Source organism: Panthera onca, chromosome C1 (assembly GCF_046562875.1).
Source record: "Panthera onca isolate mPanOnc1 chromosome C1, mPanOnc1 haplotype 2, whole genome shotgun sequence".
NCBI classification, from domain to species: domain Eukaryota; kingdom Metazoa; phylum Chordata; class Mammalia; order Carnivora; family Felidae; genus Panthera; species Panthera onca.
In genome coordinates this window covers 123,786,842-123,807,233 of record NC_138346.1, presented here as the reverse complement: position 1 = coordinate 123,807,233, position 20,392 = coordinate 123,786,842, and the positions used below count along the sequence as shown (strand labels likewise).

Here is a 20,392-nt window from a genome sequence, read left to right as displayed (position 1 = left end):
CTTCAGCTCAGGTCATGATCTCACGGTCTGTGAGTTCGAGCCCTGCGTCGGACTCTGTGCTGACAGCTCAGAACCTGGACCCTGCTTAAGATTCTGTGTCTCCCTCTCTCTCTGCCCCTCCCCCACTCATGCTCTGTCTCTCTGTCAAAAATAAACAAACATTAAAAAAAAAAAAGAATGAAAAAACTGAGGTTTTGCAACTTGCTAAAGGGCACTTAGTAAACAGCAGAGCAAAAAAAAAATAAATAAATAAACAATTTGGATAATAAGTTTTTGCCCTTGTTTGCAGCTCAGGCCAGACGTGAGACGTCACCAGAGTCACTTACCAGATCCTACAAAAGGTACAGTGTTAGTAAAAGCTGCTTGAGATCACAATAGAAAGAAGAGCGGAGATAAAACACAGAGACACGAGAACACTCCTGGATGCCTCTTGGTCTCCCTGCACCTACCTTGCCAGGGAACTGCTGTATGACCTGGGGAATGTAGCTTATTTCCGATGGCTTCTTCTGGAGGGACACCACCACAAAAAGTTCAAAGAGCTGCTGCTCCTGTAATTCAATAAGATCCCTCTCTAAGGTCTGGTAGTGAGGATTCCTCTTGGAAGACTGCTGGAGCTGGGCTAAGCGCTTGTGGCGGTCTGCAATGAAATCAGGGAGCACTGTTTTTCCTTTGTAGCCCCGTCTTCCCTCCAGCACCCAGAGGTCATGACCCATATGGACTAATCTTCACCCAGTCATGGCTGACGGAGTGCTGACTAACCGACGTCTGCCACACAGCCCTGCGAGGGCTATGACATACTTGGGGAACAAGTACAGAGTCTCACAAGCACCCAGGAGCCCGCGGTGTCCCAACCGATACTCTAGGTGCGTCCCAACACATATTCTGTGCTCTCCCAGCTTCCGCGGCGTAACACCAGGATACGTGGAAAACGTCAGGTAAAAGCATTGGCCTGACAACAGATGCCACTGGCTGGTGATGAAATTATGAAGCGGGGTTCGTGAGTAAACGACTAAGAAAGAATTCTTGAGACGTTTTTGGTGCAAAAATGAGGTTTTATTATAGCATGGGCACAGGACCCGTGGGCAGAAAGAGCTGCACTAGGGTTGTGAGGAGAGACTGATTATATACTTTTGAGTGTGTGGAGGGAGGGGGGATAGAGATGAAGTGAGTTTCTAAGGAATTTCCGGATGCTGAAGGCAGGGTCTTCCAGGACCCTGAAGATGTAACTATTGTCAAGATAAGGTTGCTTTTAGGTTTTTTTTTTTAAGTTTTTTAAAAGTTTATTTATTAATTTTGAGGGAAGGGGAGCAGAGAGAGAGAGGGAGAGAGCGAATCCCAAGCAGGCTCCACACTGCCAGCCTGAAGCCCAATGTGCGGCTCGAACTCACAAACTGTGAGATCATGACCTCAGCCAAAATCAAGAGTCAGACGCTTAACCAACTGAACCACCCAGGTGCCTCTACTTTTAGTTTTTAATAAAACATAAACATTAAGGCAGGAAGGCAGCCATGAATTCCTTGAGGAAGGCCACGCTCTGCATGTTTCAGGTGTCTATCAGTGGGCTGCAGGCTGTAAGGAAATTTACTTTAAGCTGCATTTCTCTTGCCTTTGTTTCCCTCATCATTGGGACCATGAAATCACGTGTGTGTGTGTGTGTGTGTGTGTGTGTGTGTGTGTGTGTGTGTACATGCTGGGGGGAAGATCTGATAAAAGAACAGAGTCCTACAGAGGCTAAGTACACAAAAGGATGAGTTTGATAAAATTAAAATAAAAACTATCCTCACATTAAAAAAACTGCCTTTTACCCTTCTCTCCTTGGCATATATTACTCACAACGGACACATGCTTACATCAATATATGGTGTTAAATCCAAGAGGGGAAAAATGAACCAAAAGAAGACACCTATTAATAGACTATTTCTCAAAAGAATGAAATTATGGAAGCATACTACTTAAATATGAGAAATTCCACTCAAAACTGGTTAGCATTTATCCTTTATTCTCATTTATCTCCAAACTGTGGACAATGTGGGGTAGTCTCCTGTAGAGGAAATGCAGAACTTGCAGAAGAAATAGTCTAAGTGGCCCAGAGATTTGATGATGTGTTATTCTGAGCCACGATCGAAAGACGCAGCCTCTGACTAATTGTTTGCTTCTCTTTTGCGATGTGACACACTCTGCCCCCAAAAGAAGTTACACCACGGATCAAATATTAAGAACACTTCAAAATTCATCTCGAAATGGCTCCCCCGAATTATCCAGTTTATTTAGTGCTCTAGGCAAAGCTCAGTTCAAATCAAGAAAATTTTACGTCCTGTTTCTCAGCAGCAACGGCATTAGCTGTCATCCTTACACATCCAGGCTGAACCTCATGATGACTTAAGTTTCACCTTAGTAAGGCTACAGAATCAAACACCTGAAGCAACCAGGCCAATGGAGAGAGCACATGACTATTAATCATAAGACCCGAGTATCAGGCTCGGAACTGCCCTACACTCAGCTTTGACAATTCATGTCTCTGACTGTCTCCATGCCTCGATATGTCAGTCAGTGAAACAGGAACTATATAATTTGCTATGAAAATCCATTATGTGAAGGATACAGAGACCATGATATGTCTGAACACATACAGTCAAGAAATGTATGGCAGATTCTATGTGCTAGTAGAAAGCAAACGGCACAATAATTTGAAATATAAGTAAATGTCTGTGAATGAGAAATAGATCGATATTTCCTATCTCAGTATCAGAGATGTCAAAGTTAAATAAGTACACTTGAGTGATTATGAAAAATTAGATATTTAATGGTATGTATTTGTCTCAGAGGATGATTCACATACTCTGTTTTGGCTGCTGGGAAACTCCTGCACCTATGTCTGAACATGCAGTTTCGCTGCTCCCCTAAGAACACTCCATCTTAAGAGCCGTACTGTTTGCCTCATTCCACCACGGGAGGTTTTTAACGCTGTCGAACATCTAACAGTGTACTGCTTAATCCCCCAAATTTCAGCAGGTCTTATCATAAAAATATCACCCACTAAATAAAGCTGAATGTGGGAAAAACATGCTCAATCCCAAAGGCAGGTGCTACTCCACCCATGACCATGATCATCACGAGAAAGGGAGCAGCCCCACTGACTCACTCACTCTTTGGCAGATACTCAGCATCACTTTCGTTCCCACTGGTTTCACCTGAAAAGAGAGAAAGAGTTTCTATTTGTCTTGTCCGACAGTAGGGAGTCCATGGGGATGAGAACAGTGTAAAAGTCTCCATGGGCCGGGAGCCCTGGAGTCAGGGGTAATAAGGACGCTGAGCCGTTCTCCAGACCACCTGGTTACAACAGGGTAGGGCAGTCACAAAAGAAAACAGCCGCTCACGACCAGAGGGGCAACTAATCTACTCTAGCTCCTTCCCACACCCCACCTCCCTCCTCAGCTCATCCCTGATTCTAAGAAGTCTGGCTCAGAATAGATTCTATTGCTACATTCATGTCCTTGTCCTTATATTCCCAAACAAGATATCAAAGGTAGACACCAACCTGGCTAAATAAAAACCTCAACACAGAACTAACCATGAATTCAGAGTAAAAAGAACATGTGGGGGTCAGAGGGATAACCACACAAATTTACGGAGAAACATCTGAGCTACTTTATGGTGCTTATAAGCTACTTCTAGGCCAAATTCAGCATTCCTTTACTCCGAATTCTTACAGTACTCAGTCTGCTTTGAACTGCTCTTATTTTCCCCAGATTTTAAGTACCTTGGTTATAAGAAGCTATGCTTTTACAAGGGGGTATTTTGCACCACAGTGCTAGCCACATGGCCAATTTACACACACACACACACACACACACACACACACACACTTATACACACAGCTTTGTGAACAAGTGAATGAAAAATTCCTAGATTACGTCTGAAAAGTTAAAGCATAATTTAAAAGTGCACAGACAGGGAAAAATCTTTCTGTAACCTGCTTTCCTTTCCCTTTTCTTTCTTTCCAGACACTTCCAGAGGTTACTAAGGGGTGTGTGATGCTAAGTACACAAATAGGACTTTCTGTAGCAAGAAAAACAAGGCTAGGAGTCATAAATGAAAAATATATAAGCTTGATGATATAAAAATGGAAATTTCTCCCTAATAAAAATTACTAAATTCAAAAGGTGAATGATAAACGGGGAAAATAACTGTAATACACATTGCAGACACGAGGATACATTTCTTCACATTCAAATAGCTGTTACAAATGAATTAGAAAAATTATAGCACAACAGAAAAAGGAATAAAGGGTAGGAATAGGCAATCTATAGAAAAAGATTTATAACTTTCTATAAGCATGACAACTGTCCAAATTTAAAATTAAAGAAATGTAAATTAAAATAATAAATAAGCTACAATATTCAACCGTGCCATGGGAAAAACTAAAAAGCTTTAATAAAACACAATATTAGTAAAGATTATGCAAAAAAGTCATTTTCAAATGCTGTCTGTAGAAATATAAGCAGTTATTATAATCTGTGGGGCAATTTGGCAGAAATCATAAAAATTTTACATGTACATATTTTTTGGTTAAGTCCAATGCTAGGTACTGATTCTATAGCTGTATTCTTACCAATATACAAAGTTATATACAAAAAGATATATAATGCAGCATTGTTTGAAGAGCAAAATATATATATATATACATAGAACTTCAATATCCATAGGTTGAATAAAGTGTGAAACAATCAAAATGTCTATTATGTGTTGATACTAAAAGAGCTCTGAAATATATTAATTAATTTTTTTTTTATTTAAAGCAATATATACAAAGTCTGAATGGTATAAAAAACTATTTGGGTAGGGGCGCCTGGGTGGCTCAGTCGGTTGAGTGTCCGTCTTTGGCTCAGATCATGACCTCGCAGTTTGTGGATTTGAGCCCCGCACTGGGCTCTGTGCTGACAGCTTGGATCCAGGAGCCTGCTTCGGATTCTGTGACTCCCTCCCCCACAAGCACTCTCTCTTTCTCTCAAAATTAAATAAACATTTAAAAAATAAATAAACAACACACTTGAATTATTCACTCCTCTTTAAAAAAAACTATTTGGGTAGAAAAAACTATTTGCATGTGCATAAAATTTTCTGGGAGTAGTAGGAGGTTTGGGAAACCTTGGGTTTTCATTTTTTTCTCATTCTACATTATTTTAATATTTGCTGTGCTCATTTAAATTTTATGATAAGGAATAAGAGAATGTTAAAAAATGTTGCTTCCTCATAAGACATGTAACAGAAAAAGTACCTATTTAAATACTGTGTACTGTATAGGTTTTGGGGGTTTGAATTTTTTTTTAAGTAGGCTCCATACCCAAACATGGGGCTTGAACTCACCACCCTGAGATCAAGAGTTGCATGCTCTACTGATTGAGCCTATCAGGCGCCCCCTTTTTCTTTTACTAGAAAAAAACTTTTTTAGGGGCACCTGGGTGGCTCAGTTGGTTGAGTGTCTGACTTTAGATCTTGGCTTGGGTCATGATCAGGCGCTGTCAGTGCAGAACCTGCTTGGAATCCTCTCTCCCTCTAGCTCTCTGCCCCTCCCCCACTCACATGCCTGTGTTCTCTCTCTCTGAAAATAAATAAATAAACTTAAAATATTTTTAAAAATTAATTTATTTGTAGTAGGCTCCATGCTCAATGTGGGGCTTGAACTCATGGCCAATAGTCACATGCTCTTGTATACATTTCAGGTGTGCAATATAGCTATTTGACAAGTGCATACATTATGCTGTGCTCACTGCAAGTGTAGCTACCATCTTATAGGCTTTAAACTTCAAATTAACCACCATGATAGAAAGCACACTGGAGCTATGGTGTATTACTCAGCATGAAGGAACAAACACCGTGAGCTCCTGAGTCCTGTTTGTGTCCTTAGCATCAGGCACTTCTTAGGGGCCTATCAAGTGTCTGGAAAGAAAGAAATGAAAGGGGAAAGGAAGGAAAAGTAATACAACTGGAAGAGACCCTACAAAAGCTCATTTAGGTGGCTTTCCTCTATTCACATCTGTAGGTTTTGATGATCCGTGTTCCAAGAAACTGAATGATGGTTAAGGGGCTTGCTTACAAGCCCATAGGAAAATCTATTTAGAATCTATAGGGATCAAAAAAGAAATAGGTTGTCCATTTTTTACACGTGACTTCAACACACAAAATTATAATGACAGAACTGAAGAAGGGCAATAAATCATTTTGTAACAACTGATAACTAAAAGTTAAGAAATGTTTAGGTTGGAACAGATTCAGTAAAACCTAGCATGTACTGACAGAGTAGGTAAATACAATTATCTGGTTCTACCAGTCATTGTTGATCTACAGACAAAAGCTTAAGGAGGAAAACAAAATCTGAAAATGTAACTGTGGAGCCAAGAGATCCTCAGGCATGAGACAACTTCCTCAGGCCCACAGAAGGAGTTGGTTACAGAGGCTGGGTAAATGCATATTTTCTTTGAGCCTTGCAAAAGAAAAACACACTTGTGGGGAAGAGTTACAATTTAGGGATTGTTGTAAGTTCACAATTGATTCTGTCGAGTTTTTTTCAATAACGATACAGAGAAAAAAAGACTTGGCTTTTCAAAACTTATCTTAGAGCCAAATTTACTGAAATGTTCCTAATCCATAAGGCATAAGACATACAAATAAAGTAAGAGATCAGTAAGAACCTACTTAGTGCAGCATAAGCATCGAGAATGTAGCTGCCAGTAGACTGCTATTAATTTAGGAAAATGGTAATGTTTCATAAGAATTTGTCCTGGCCCCAGTGTATTGAAATCTTACATAATTTGCAATTTACAATTTATTTCCTTATCTAGAAACAGTTGACAATAATGTCTGCCACAAAGGCTATTTAGAAGATTAATGATAATGAGTCTAAAAGGGTCCAGAATAATAGCTGGCACCAGTTTTCATCTTCTGTACCTAGTTCTGAAATATACACATAAAAAGCCTTTGACAATATCCTTGTTGAGGATAAAAAAAAAAAAAACACATGGAGAAATCATTAAACTGCTAAAAATCAAGATTTATGAGAAAAATGGCGAGTAACTGTTGGTGACAGAAAAGGGTAGGACTTCATGGTACCATGCTCCTTTCTGCAAACCGACACTTCCTCCACTGGCTCAGCTTCTTCTTCTGTAAAATAAGGACAGTCCCTGCGTCCTAGTGTTGTCATACGTTACACATGAGATAAAGTATGTAGAAAATCTATTACTTCATTCAGTAAGTGGTTCCTATTAGCAGCAATAACCAAAATGATTTCTTCTGCGGCAGAGAAGATTAGAACATGTTTTGATCACTGCTTTTGAAAATATGGAAACTTGTATCTAAAATGGTGACTAGTTGATTTTAGAGTAAGAAGAAAGAGGCTCAAATTGGAGCAGGGAGGATTTTATTTTCAGATTGTAATTGTTGGAATGCAGAACAGATTTTCAAGGGAAATTAAGAAATTTCTGTCTTTAGACGTCGGCAAAAATAGGAAACATTCTTCTCTGGTTATGACTTGGCTGTTGTTTCTCGCTTGACAAAAACTGCTAAACTCTGCATGTTCTTTGTCAGAAAACCAAGTTAAGAATCTTGCATGAGGCTAAGAAAATTCTAATAATTCACTACGGATGTTCGGAGTTTCTTAATTAAGACAATGTAAGGTTTGGGTCTCCTGGGTGGCTCGGTTGGTTAAATGTCCAACTGCAGCTCAGGTCATGATCTCACCACTTGTGAGTCCGAGCCCCGCGTCAGGCTCTGTGCTGACAGCTCAGAGCCTGGAGCCTGCTTTGGATTCTTTATCTCCCTCTCTCTCTGCCCTTTCCCTGTTCACTCTGTCTCTCTCAAAAATAAAAAAAACATTAATTTTTTTTTTTTAAAAAGACAATGTAGGTTTTATCTAGGCATCTGAAGGATGAAACTACTACTGAACTTAGTAGATGACTACCAGTTCTGTGCCACATACCTGTGGTCTCTATATACCTAATATTCTCGGTTCTACTGAGAGTCTAACTGAAAGAGTCTATACTGAAAGAGACTATAAATCAAAGTAGGATTATAAAATAACGCAATCTGCCTATGAAAATTAGTCTCATTGGCAGGGATTTGAGGAAGAATAAGAAATAATCCCTTATCTTAAAGAAGTTATATTTAAGTGGGATAGATAGGAAAGTAAACCAAGAATTATAATTTACATAAATGTTAAGTTATATGACTCTCCCCTCAAATGCTGGTAGCTCTGGACAGCTGCAACAATTCTTACCTTTTGAGGGAGGTACGTCTTTTCCAGTGTATGGGTGTAACTTTACCCTCTTTTTCCCTCTCTTAGACTCAAATACATCAGCAATTTTCAATACGAGCTGAAAAAAGACCAACAAAGCACAAGTTAAAACTAACACCAGACACTTGGGTGGCTCATATGGTTAAACGTCCCACTTTGGCTCAGGTCTTGATCTTTCAGTTTGTGAGTTCAAGCCCCACATCGGGCTCAGTGCGGACAGCACGGAGCCTGCCTCGAATCCTCTGCTTCCCTCTCTCTCTGCCCCTCCCACGCTCAGGCACTCTCCCTCTCTCTCAAAAATAAATAAACATTAAAAAAATTTTTTTAAATAATAAAGATTTTATTTTTAAGTAATCTCTATGCCCAACGTGGGGCTTGAGCTTACAACCTCAAGATCAAGAGTCACATGCTCCACTGACGGAGCCAGCCGGGTACCTCCCCTTTCTTTTTTTTTTTTTAAAGATTCAACACCAAATTTTCATATTAATTTACTAATGATTTTCACTCAGAGAAAGATCCTTTTTAAAAGTAAAAACCTTGACATTTTTTCAATTTTGAATCTACACTGATCTTTAGTAATATGATATGTTGTTCTAATAGAAAATCCATATAACATGGGTAGAGAAGGAGGAAAGGCTATCTTCTTTCCAGAAGGACCCAGCACAGGCTCTTAGAGCGATTCCTTGTCACTCCACATCACAACATGCAAGAAACCTGCCTATTGCACTCTGTTTTTTAAAAATTCATTCATTTATTTTAATTTTTTTAATGTTTATTTATTATTGAGAGACAGAGAGAGACGGAGCATGAGCACAGGAGGGGCAGAGAGAGGCGGAGACACAGAATCTGAAGCAGGCTCCAGGCTCTGAGCTGTCAGCACAGAGCCCAATGCGAGGCTGGAACTCAGAAGTTGTGAGATCAGGATCTGAGCCAAAGTTGGACGCTTAACCAACTGAGCCACCCAGGTATCCCATGCACTCTATTTGTTGACCAAGCCTTTCCTATCACCCAGAGTAGGAAGCAGAATACTCCTTCCACTTGGAAGGTGGGGTAAGGCTCAGTTATTTCTGTTCCCAGGAATTCTTCACAAAAAGATAATCACGCTGACAAAGCTTTTGTTAAAGCAAATACTCTCTTGGCTACTGGGAGCACTAATATTACAATTTATTTTACAAATGTCATAAAAATAGGAGGCTCTCAAATGTGCTTTAGGATGAAAACCAGGTTCCATTTAAAAAACATTACTCAGAATTTTTTTCTTTGCTGCTGGGAGGTGTGTGTGAAAGAGACAGATAGACACCGGCAAACACAGACACACATACACAGAGTAGGGTTCAAAAAGGAAAGATGGGGTTCCTGGGTGGCTCAGTCACTTGAGCGTCTGACTCTTGATTTTGGCTCAGGTCATGATCCCAGGGCCTGGGATTGAGTTGGATTCTTTCTCTCCTTCTGCCCCTTTCCCCAACTTGTGCATGCGTGCTATCTCTCTCTCTCTCTAAAATAAAAAACTTTTTAAAAAGGAGGAAATATGTGTCAACAATACTCAAGTAAAAAAATATTTCAGGGGCGCCTGGGTGGCTCAGTTGTTTGGGTGTCCGACTTCAGCTCAGGTCATGATCTCATGGTTCGTGAGTTCGAGCCCCGCATCAGGCTCTGTGCTGACAGCTCAGAGCCTGGAGCCTGCTTCGGATTCTGTGTCTCCCTCTCTCTCTGTTCCTCCCCCGCTTGCACTCTGTGTCTCTCTCTCTCAAAAATAAATAAAGATTAAAAAAATTTTTTTTTAATTTTTTTAAAAAAGAGGAAAAAATCAAGCTGATGAACAGCCACTTTAAAAAAAAAATTTTATGTTTTTATTTATTTTTGAGAGACAGAACATGAGTGGGGGAAGGGCAGAGAGAGAGGGAGACACAGAATCTGAAGCAGGTTCCAGGCTAGCACAGAGCCCAATGCAGGGCTTGAACTCACAAACCGTGAGGTCATGGACCTGAGTCGAAGTCAGACACTTAGCCTAAGACTGAGCCACCCAGGCACCCCAGTGAACAGCCACTTTTGAAAGGAGGAATTGGGAGGCCTGGCTGGCTCAGTCAGAGCATGCGTCTCTTTATCTTGGGGTTGTGAATTTGAGCCCCACATTGGGTGAAGAGATTGCTTAAATAAACAAACTTAAAAAAATAAAAAAGAGGAATTCATTAGTTTTCCATGTTTATTTCTCTTTCTTCTTAAAATTCCAAGCTTTTTCTTAATTATTAATCCTGATTTAATATATTTAATGCCTCAAATTACAACTGTTAGGAACATAAGAGCCAACAAAGTTTGAGAAGAATGTTCTTGTTTTCTCTTTTGTCCTTGTTTCTCCAGCAATCCTGGCAATCCATAGGCAGTGAATCAGTCCAGCAGAAGAAAAATAACATGTGAGAAACATGTGCTTCCAATATGCAGATTATTCCCACATTTTGGATGCGTTTGTTCTTTTAAAGATTTTTGTAGCTGCCATTCAAGTGAAAAATTACCAGTGTTCTTAAATATTACCATTGTAAAAAAACAAGAGAATCCAACATAAAAAGGTATTGTTAGGGGCTATAAGGAAAGACATATGAAAGTAAACATGTATTTTGGGGACATAATGAACAAAAATAGTATAGTTATTAATGAGCATCTGAAAATTATACTCAAAAGTAGACTCAAATATTATAAAGGAAAGGAACTATCTGTTCTAGAACTATGAGATAAAGTAATAAAATGGAAATTTTGGTTATGAGTTAGGAAGAGTTACCTTGTGGTTGTAGGAAATGTTGTAGAATATTCTTCCTAAGGAATGGTAGAAACCATATTGCTATACACACTTGACGCGACAATATGAGACATGAGGAAATCTATTGTAGCAAACAATCCCACACAGGCTTTCACAGGAGGGAAAGAGAGGAAGGGTGGGGAACAGGCATATGGACTAGATCAGTGATTTTCAAAGTATGAAACCAGTTTCCTTTCCAGGGATAGCTCTAGTCATCAAAGGGGAAGTAAATGAAAACTGCTTTCCTGATGGAATGTTGTTGCTGAAGATACCGAGAAGTCAAAATCGGATTTGCAAGTAGAACATCCTAATAGGATTTAATCCAAGGAGGGTCGCAGTAGAAATGCTAACAGCTTGTTCCTGCCTGACTGTCAAGAGTAAGAGTTCATGGTCATATTTTCCCACCTCACTTCTCAAAAAGACCACTGGGGAAAAATTAGAAAAGGAAAGTTGGATAATATCACCCATAATCAGAAAGAGAATAAGCTTTGAGTACTTGGGGGATCCACATTACCTAAAATACTGAGGCATGAAGTTAAAAGAACTGCAAATTTCCTTCAATCTCATTAAAATCTACAATCTATTATTCCCAAATATTTTGTTAATGTCATTCCAAGGACAATATCTTCAATGCAGTTCCTTCTGTGTTTGTATTCTCACCCCTGTGAACACATGATCTGTTGTCTCCGGGCATGTGGGAGGCTGCTTTGTCGTGCCAGCATGATGTATCAGGGGACTACTGTAGAATGCCCAGCAACTCTTTAAACATCTGATTTTACATATTCTTCACCATACACAGGAGATTAAACAGCTGAGGATTTTTTGGTTCCACTGACAGAGATCTGTTTAGTGCTTTTTTAAAACTGTGTGTCTTTAACTCTTCACATATTAAGGAGGGAGGGGCAGGAAATAGATCAGAAGAATTAAAGTATTGTGGAACAGAATATTTCCCAAGGAACCAATCAGCAGTTACTAAACCAAGAAACAGCTGTGACTTTTGTTTAATGTTAAAATCAGGTGCAAAAATTGTGTGCTAAATGAATATTGCTAATTCAGATGGGATTAAGGAAGACTATTTAAATGATCTGCTTTTTTTTTCATTTCTACATAGTTACCCTGAAAACATTCTGAATTACAGAAGAACCAAGTAACATAAACATTTAAACATGTTGTCATGCAGTTTCTGAAGTGTCCCTCCTTAAAAAAAATATATGTCTTAAAAAACATGTATCTGTCTACAAATAATCCCAGTGTCTTCATTTTGGTTCTAATAGCTAATATTTGGTTCTAATAGTCAACATAATTTAGATTTATTGCCTTTTCCCCCTTGAGAGAGATATCAGTTATTTAATGTAATCGCTAATAATTTCTATTCCCAAGAGTCAAATTTCCTTTCTCTTCCCGCTGAATGGAAATTTTTGCCCCAAATTAAAGGTACATATTTTGTTATTACTGAAAATCTGTAAACTCAGGCACAAAACGGTTCCCTTCAGCAATTATATATATGAGTGAGAACAACCACACTGAAGCCAGCATCGTTGAATGTCCTCTTATAGGAGATTCTAGTGCCTCCTTGACACAGGCAGCTGATTTTAATGAGAACTAAGGTAAATGAAGTGAACCCTCCATCTAAAATCAATTTTCCAAATCCATAGAGAAACCCTGGCAAAAGCCACTCACGCATTTTTCTTTCATGAGCAAAAACCTAAAATTTAAGGCCGCTTTCCAAATCTTCTCATCCCAATAGATCAGTTCTAACCTAGGATTCGTTCCAGTCTAAAGTTTATTTATTCTCATTTATGGAAATGAAGTAAGGGTCAAAGAATTAAAGTACTGGAGTCCCTACCCTTGGAAGATTTTTCCTTTTCCTGTTTGCAACTTCTCCAGCTCGGAAAAGCTTCCATTCCGTTAAAGTGACAGGCAAAGTTGTATCCTTTGTGAGCTTTGACCGTAAAAAAGCTTGGGAGGTCTTCAGTTCCATAGTCTTCCGGTGCAGGAACTGAGGTTTGGGAGGAAGCTAAAACAGGAGAAGATGTACCAGTAAGGGTAAGATCATCTAGGTAATGCCTATGTTCTCAAGGCCAAGTTATTTCAGAAAAAGATTTATCTTGTCTTTAAAGTCATCTCAATTGAGGATACCATAATTCCTTTTTTGAAAGGAAAGTTATTTCAGAAAAAGATTTATCTTGTCTTTAAAGTCATCTCAATTGAGGATACCATAATTCCTTTTTTGACCATTTGTAAAGACATCCCTCAGGCTTCTAATCCCAAGTTCTATTACAAGGTAATCAAATTTCCAGAAAACAACCGCTCAGAGTCCTCATTAACTCAGGCAGCCTTTGCCTGCAGGGGTGACAAATGCCTTCAGGGATGAGACAGGTAATTTAGGCCACAGACTGTCGTGAGACTAAGGGGGAGCTGTGGTTAACTACAGTGGAACGAAAAGCTCATGGCTTGTTTAAAGGTGTTCATATTCTAATTTTTCTGAACTGCTAGTAAATGAACAAAAAAAGTCCCCCCAAACCAAAGCACACAAAAAGCTGTGTGCTGCCCAAAACCCCCCACAAAGAACAAAAAACCCACCACTACCAACAAAACCCATATTTCAGAACCTCTTCATCTTGGCCCTAGTTAAACCATTTTAATCTTTTTGTGGAGATCATAAACAAGATTCTTATGTTTTCTTATATTAATTATATTTAATGTTTTCTTACACTAATTCTTTGGTCATACCTTTGGTGCTCTGAAAGCACTTTTAGGGGGCGGTAGTTTCCAGGCCGAAGGGGATCTCCACATGGGCAAAGGCTGTATTGGAATATCTTCATATGGATTTTCTTTGGAGGGATCTTAAAAAATAATGGGAAAAAAAGTTTAGAGAAATGTAGTTAAATGGAAACAAAGTGACTACAGCTAGGAAAAGAAATAAAGAACTGACTGAATATGTTCAGCTTCGTATTCTATATTGCTATAGGGATGTAGGTCTCAAAATCAATGGCACTTTAAGTTTATAGACCACTCAGGCATCTAACCGAGCTAAAAGCATTCTCAAAATACTATACCTAAACATCTACTTCGGAACTGAGCAGTCCACTAAACTAACTGTAAAAACCATTCAAGAACAAAAGAATTTATACGACTAAAGTTACCGTATTAAAAAGAAATATCTAGGGGCACCTGGGTAGCTTGGTTGGTTGAGTGTCTGACTCTTGATTTCAGCTCAGGTCATGATCCCAGGATCGTGAGGTCAAGCCCTGTGTCAGGCTTTGCACTGGGCGTGAGGACTGCTTAAGATTCTTTCTCTCTCTCCCTCTCCCCCCCGCCCCGGCCCTCTCCCCAGCAAGATATGCATGGTTATAAAACAAAATACCATCCTATAGTTAAGAGCTCCACCACCAAATACACACTCATTAAATTTAATTGCAAAGTTTGTGGACACATACATATGATATCCTCATAGATATTGTCCTCAGACTGTGTATAATAAAGTGCTGAGCCAGAATTTCTTCCAAGTTCTTCATGAATCTTCTGTGAGTTCCGATTTCGAAAGTGCTGAATATCCTCAAATTCAAAGGATTTCCTTAAGAAAGGAGATATGTTTTAAAGTTATATGTTTTAAAACTCTAGTATTCTTTAAATTGGTATGATAGTGAGACATCTGTAAGTAAAGGACTTGCATGCAAAATTACAAAGGTGCTTTATCAGATACTTGAGAATAATAAACTAGGCTGGTACCCTATAAGCATGCGCCATGAGAAAATTGGAGGCTTTTGGCTAATTACATTCGTGTTCTTTATCGTGTACCTTTATTAAGTTAACCCACTAGTGAAAAGTGAAGCCAAAGCCAGCATGCCCTAAATGAAGCAGAAGAATGTACTTACGTCCCTACACATTCTTAAAAATATAAAACTCAAGTCTTTCTGATGCTCTTGGGTCCGTACACTGTCTTACATATTACCTATACTTCTATTTCCTTTTGTAGGTACTTTCCCCTCGGGTTAATCAACATCTGTAGAATCAACCTAGGCCTCTAACCCATGCAGGGAAGTAGTTCCGTAAGGACAATGCTTAGAAATCATCACCTAGCAAATAAAAACATACCTTTTAGATCTCCCTCTGATTTGTCTGCCATATTTCTTTGGTTCGGGTTCCTGAGAAGAGGCCAAAGAAGACTCTGCACAAGAATTATTTTCACAGTATTTTCTGTCACAGTTTCTTTCTTTACATGGCACAACACCAGACTCAGATAAATATCTGAACGTCCTACGAGGCTTGGGCAAAGGGTTTATAGAAGGTCCACATTCCTGTCCCTCGGGTTCAGAGTAAATATTTTCTAAGCTCTTGGTTATTCCATATGAACTATCTGGAACTTGGAAATTCAGTTCTTTTTCTGAAGAGTCACAATGTTCTAAAGCCAAATTGAAGACTTTATCTGGGGGAAGTGCCTCTATTTTCTTCCACAGTATCTGTGAGGTATAGAAATTTCCTGGAGGTAAGGAAGTCTCTGCATCCAAAACGTCTTTCCAGCTTTCAATCTGTTTGACCTGAGAACATACCCAACTGGATTCTGATTCATTTCTAAATGGGTGTGTACGATCATCTTCATGTTTCTCACTTTCACCCTCAGTTTGGTCCTGGCTTTTGGCATCTGCATTGATATCTAGACCGACGTTTTGAGAGCTGGTTGCGTCCAACTTTTTGCTCTTTCCCTCAGCAACAGGATTTTTCTCAAGAATCTCTTGATGACAGTTATTATACCTCACTCCAAAGTCCTTTGGATGCCACCTTTCTGGGTTAGATATACCATTCGTTCTTCCTTCCCACTGAGAAATTTTTTGTTTGATATTTTTGCAGTGGCTTCTTGACAGGGTCTGAAGAGCAGAACGAGAAAAACCGGCATCCATGTTCCCAGTTGGGTGCATGACAAAGTGTGAATTCTACTGAGGTTCCATCATAAGTAACCGTGAAATACTGTATTCTTTATCCTGTCAGTTAGAATCCAAGCAATTCTAGTATTTTCCTTTCATGTTTAACTTGGAAGTCTCTTTTTAAAAAGAAGGATTTTGATCACTGGTCCTTGTTGAAAATGGCTACAACTTTATCTTGAATGTTCCTATTAAAATGAGACAAGAATATGTTAACACAGTTTTAGAATTTCCTAATTTAAAGACTACTAAAACACTGCCTCTATCTATCCCTAAATAATTCGTTTACATTGCACATGCAAAAATGTGCCTGTCATCCATTAAGTAATTCAACTCCATAAAGGCATTCCTAAGATGGTGATATAATACAGAGAAAATATTAACTTGTGATATTTCTCAAATTATCAGCTTTAATGTTCTGCCTTATTTAATTTCCTAAAGTTAGGTAGACTGAGGTTTTATAAGAGATTACACGTAGTAGTATACAATGTTACTTTGTAAAATCCATTCTTTTTTTTTCATTTTTTTGACATTTTATTTATTTTTGAGAGGTGGAGAGAGACAGAGCACAAGCAGGGGAGGGGCAGAGAGACAGGGAGACACAGAATCCGAAGCAGGCTCCGGGTTCTGAGCTGTCAGCACAGAACCCGATGTGGGGTTTGAACTCGTGAACCGCGAGATCATGACCTGAGCTGAAGTCTGAGGCTCAAGCAACTGAGCCACCCAGGTGCCCCTAAAATCAATTCTTTATGGGACCTTCTCTTAAGGAAACAAAGACCAGCAGAGTATTAAAAAAAGTGTACACACACCGAAATACATCTCGAATCACTAAAAGGTTTATGTATGCATCCAGAGGAAGAGCCAGTTAGTCTGGAAGCACGTGAATACCTGATTTCCTCCCCTTTGTCCTATGTTGGGGACAACCCTAGCCCTCGTTTCACATCCTCTTATGTCAGCTTTACTATTAGCAGCACAGGACTCTGCCTGCACAGTGCTAAAGACCATCCGATGTGCCATTAACTATTAGTTGCTTTAAAATATAATAACCATGGGGCACCTGGGTGGCTCAGTCGGTTAAGCATCCGACTTCGGCTCAGGTCACGGTCTCGCAGTCCGTGAGTTCGAGCCCCTCGTCAGGCTCTGGGCTGATGGCTCAGAGCCTGGAGCCTGTTTCCGATTCTGTGTCTCCCTCTCTCTGCCCCTCCCCCGTTCATGCTCTGTCTCTCTCTGTCTCAAAAATAAATACACGTTAAAAAAAAATTAAAAAAAAAATAAATAAAATATAATAACCTATTTCGTCACTGACTGAACTTTCCACATCTCTGCCACCACACCCTTGGCCCAAATTGGCAAAAATACTTACAGCCACTGACACACTCCTTCCTTTCACATACAGGCTTCACTCATTTAGGCTCATAAATGTTTCCTCAAATGTACAATGTGGCAAAGAACTTTTCTTATCAAGTGAGCAAAGACCTGATCTCAAGTCAGACTATACTGGTTATAAATAGTAACTGATTCAAAACTTCCTGAGGCAGGGGTCATCCTTCCTTGAGCTTTGTCTGTGGGGCCTTGATTAACAGGCAGGAAAATATCGTGGCCCAGTTCTGTCAGTGCAGCTGACAGTTCACACACACAATTTCTTCCAGGCAGGGCAGCTGCTCATCAGGACTTCTATCAACTTTCATTTAAACCATTCCTACAAGTTTCTAGGAAAACCAGCTTTGCCAGCAAATAACCTTTGATGAGGATCCAATGCAGAAAAATTCTACATAACCTTAAGAAATTGAACTAATGTGAGTGGGAAGAAAAAAACTCCAAAACCCCGAAATACCAAAGCTCTTGCTGCAGAACTCTCTCTTTCTCTCAATCTTTTTTTTTTTTTTTTTTTTTTTTTTTTTGCTGCTGCCACCACAGCTCCCAGCCCCTGCTGTGTGTGACCCGCCCGCACCATCTGGCACCCAGGCCCAGAACTCTCAGTAAAAGGCTAACGCATACAATTTGAAGGTCCAGTCAGTTACTGCTCATTGCTAAAACTGAAAATCCATTTGTTGCTTCTGATGTTTACAGAGGATTCCTAAGGGTTTTAGGGTGTCCTTGAGTCTTGGGTTTTCTTCACTATAGACAAGATGGGAGTACAGTTGATCCTTGACGGAGGTCGGGAGGAGCTTCCGCAGAGTTGAAAATCTGCATCTAACTTTTGACTCCCCCCCCCAAAAGCAGCCTCCAGTTGGCAGGAAGCCTTAATGATAACATAAACAGCTGATTAATACATATTTTGTATGTTCTATGTATTGTATACTGTATTCTTACAATAAACAGAGAGAGAAGAAAATTCTAAGAAAATTTAAGGAAGAAAAATATACTTACAGTACTGTACTGTAATTATAGAAAAATATCCACCTATAAGTGAATTATAACACACACAATTGAAACCTGTGTCGTTCAAGGGTCAACAGTATTTTTCTCTCTCCTAGGAGCCCAATAGAGGTTGTCAGCAGTCCTTGTTAATGTTTTCTTTACTTTTCCTTTGTTAGTACGTGAAGGTATGTAACGCAGGAATGTATGTAATGTATGAATGGGTCAAACTGGGAAGAAAGATGAAATCTGCTAAAGCTAACAAAAAAAAATTTTTTATGGCTAAAGAAATTTTTAACTTGAAAATTGCTAGCAACAAATGCTGACTTTATGAGATTCACACACAAATATGAATGATGTGCACTGACAGTGTTTCAGTGGCAATGGAGTAGCGGAGCAACACGGGACACTCCTAACATAAGCAGGAATTATAAATATTTTTAAATGTTTATTATTTATTTTTGAGAGACAGACAGACACAGCATGAGCAGGGGAGGGGCAGAGAGAGAGGGAGACACAGAATCCGAGGCAGGCTCCAGGCTCTGAGCTGTCAGCACAGAGCCCAACGTGGGGCTTGAACCCACAAACCCTGAGATCACAGCCTGAGCTGAAGTCACATGCTTAACCAACTGAGCCACCCAGGTGCCCCAGGAGGAATTATAAAGAGAAATGCTACTTGCTCCTAAATGTATGTATTAACATACTGTAGCTTTCAAAAAGTGGACAAACTATTTCAAAAACAAAAACGTTTTAATGCATTCTAGATGGCTGCCTATATAGATAGTATAGAGAATCTGTCTTTGTATCTGATTTCATAGTTCCAAGTTTTGACAGATCAAACTCTTTATAATGTGGCTTCCCTGTTCTTATATATAAGCTATATACACGTTCTGTTTTTGTCCCATCCAAAAAATAAGAATCGCTCACTAAGCCAAGAATTGCCTCAGCTGTTTTCCTACAGGCATCTCATGTCTGACTTTAACCTAATTAAATTCGGAGCCACCTTGAACTTCAGCACCTCCTTCATGTGGCTCCGTGTGATCCTTTATACCCCACACCCACCTCCCCAGTTTCTTGCGTTGACTTCCACTATCATGGACACTCTAAGCCCTAAATGGGGGCCCAGTTTTCAAGTCCTAGATCTCTCCACAGTTTCATCTTCAGAAAACTCCCTAACACCAACTCACACATTTGTCCCTAGAGATTTCTTTCTCAAGTTTGCTTGAAGAGATCTAACAAAAACACAGACTGAGAGAATATGACAGCTTCAACAATTCTTCAAAAAATTTTTTTCTCTTCATACCATGAAATGAGTCAGATGAGTCAGCCTTCTCTATCCATTAAAGATTACTGAAGTCGGGGAGGATTCACAAAAAGAGGGGATAGAGCGCTCAATAACCACAATGGGCATCTCAACTGAAGAAACAGTTCCTCGAGTGAGCAGAAGTACAAATATGAAAAATCAGGCACGATTTAAAAGTTCAAAATATAACAGCATGCTTGAAATAAAGGATACGAATCAAACTCTTTTTTCTGTTTTTTGTTCCCAAAGAGGTGATCCTTAATAATGCCTCCTTGTTTTTATTTTTTTTCTTTTCTGAATATTTACTTCACCCAAGAAACACATCAACTGTAGTTTATCATTTTAAAATGTAATGTATACTATAACTTATCATATATAAGATTCTGATACTAGCATATTAAAAGAAACCCATTTGAGTCCATTCGGGTAAGTGAAATACTCTTTGGGAAAGAGAATACTGACGCTCTACTTTACTAACTCAAGTCTTATATGGGAGAGTGTCTCGCTCCAAATCCTGTAAAATATTTTATTTGATCAAATATAAGTATCTGACAAAATAGGAAGAATATGGAACATTCTAACAGTTGGTTTAAAAGTTGATGAAAGGATATGCCTTTACTTATTTATTTTAATGTTTATTTATTTTAGGGGAGAGAGAGTGTGAGTGTAGATGCACACGAGTGGGAAAGAGGCAAAGGGAGAGGGAGAGAGAGAATCCTAAGCAGGCT

General features: G+C 39.3%; 1 protein-coding gene across 4 annotated transcripts in view; it reads right to left on the bottom strand.

The window, feature by feature from the left end:
- The window catches only part of DENND2C (DENN domain containing 2C), a 90,406-nt gene that overhangs the window by 24,503 nt on the left and 45,511 nt on the right, over window positions 1-20,392 (bottom strand). For 3 of the 4 annotated variants that reach the window (XM_060625428.3, XM_060625430.3, XM_060625431.3), the window contains exons 2-8: window positions 15,180-16,191; window positions 14,522-14,658; window positions 13,815-13,927; window positions 12,928-13,098; window positions 8,273-8,369; window positions 3,147-3,191; window positions 450-637 (exon numbers count right to left, since the gene is read on the bottom strand). In XM_060625428.3, the coding sequence (XP_060481411.1) occupies window positions 450-637; window positions 3,147-3,191; window positions 8,273-8,369; window positions 12,928-13,098; window positions 13,815-13,927; window positions 14,522-14,658; window positions 15,180-16,000 (1,572 nt within the window). In that variant the 5' untranslated portion in view covers window positions 16,001-16,191. Of the gene's footprint in view, window positions 1-449; window positions 638-3,146; window positions 3,192-8,272; window positions 8,370-12,927; window positions 13,099-13,814; window positions 13,928-14,521; window positions 14,659-15,179; window positions 16,192-17,366; window positions 17,456-20,392 lie in introns of those variants that run through there. The other variant, XM_060625429.3, reaches the window with a different exon arrangement.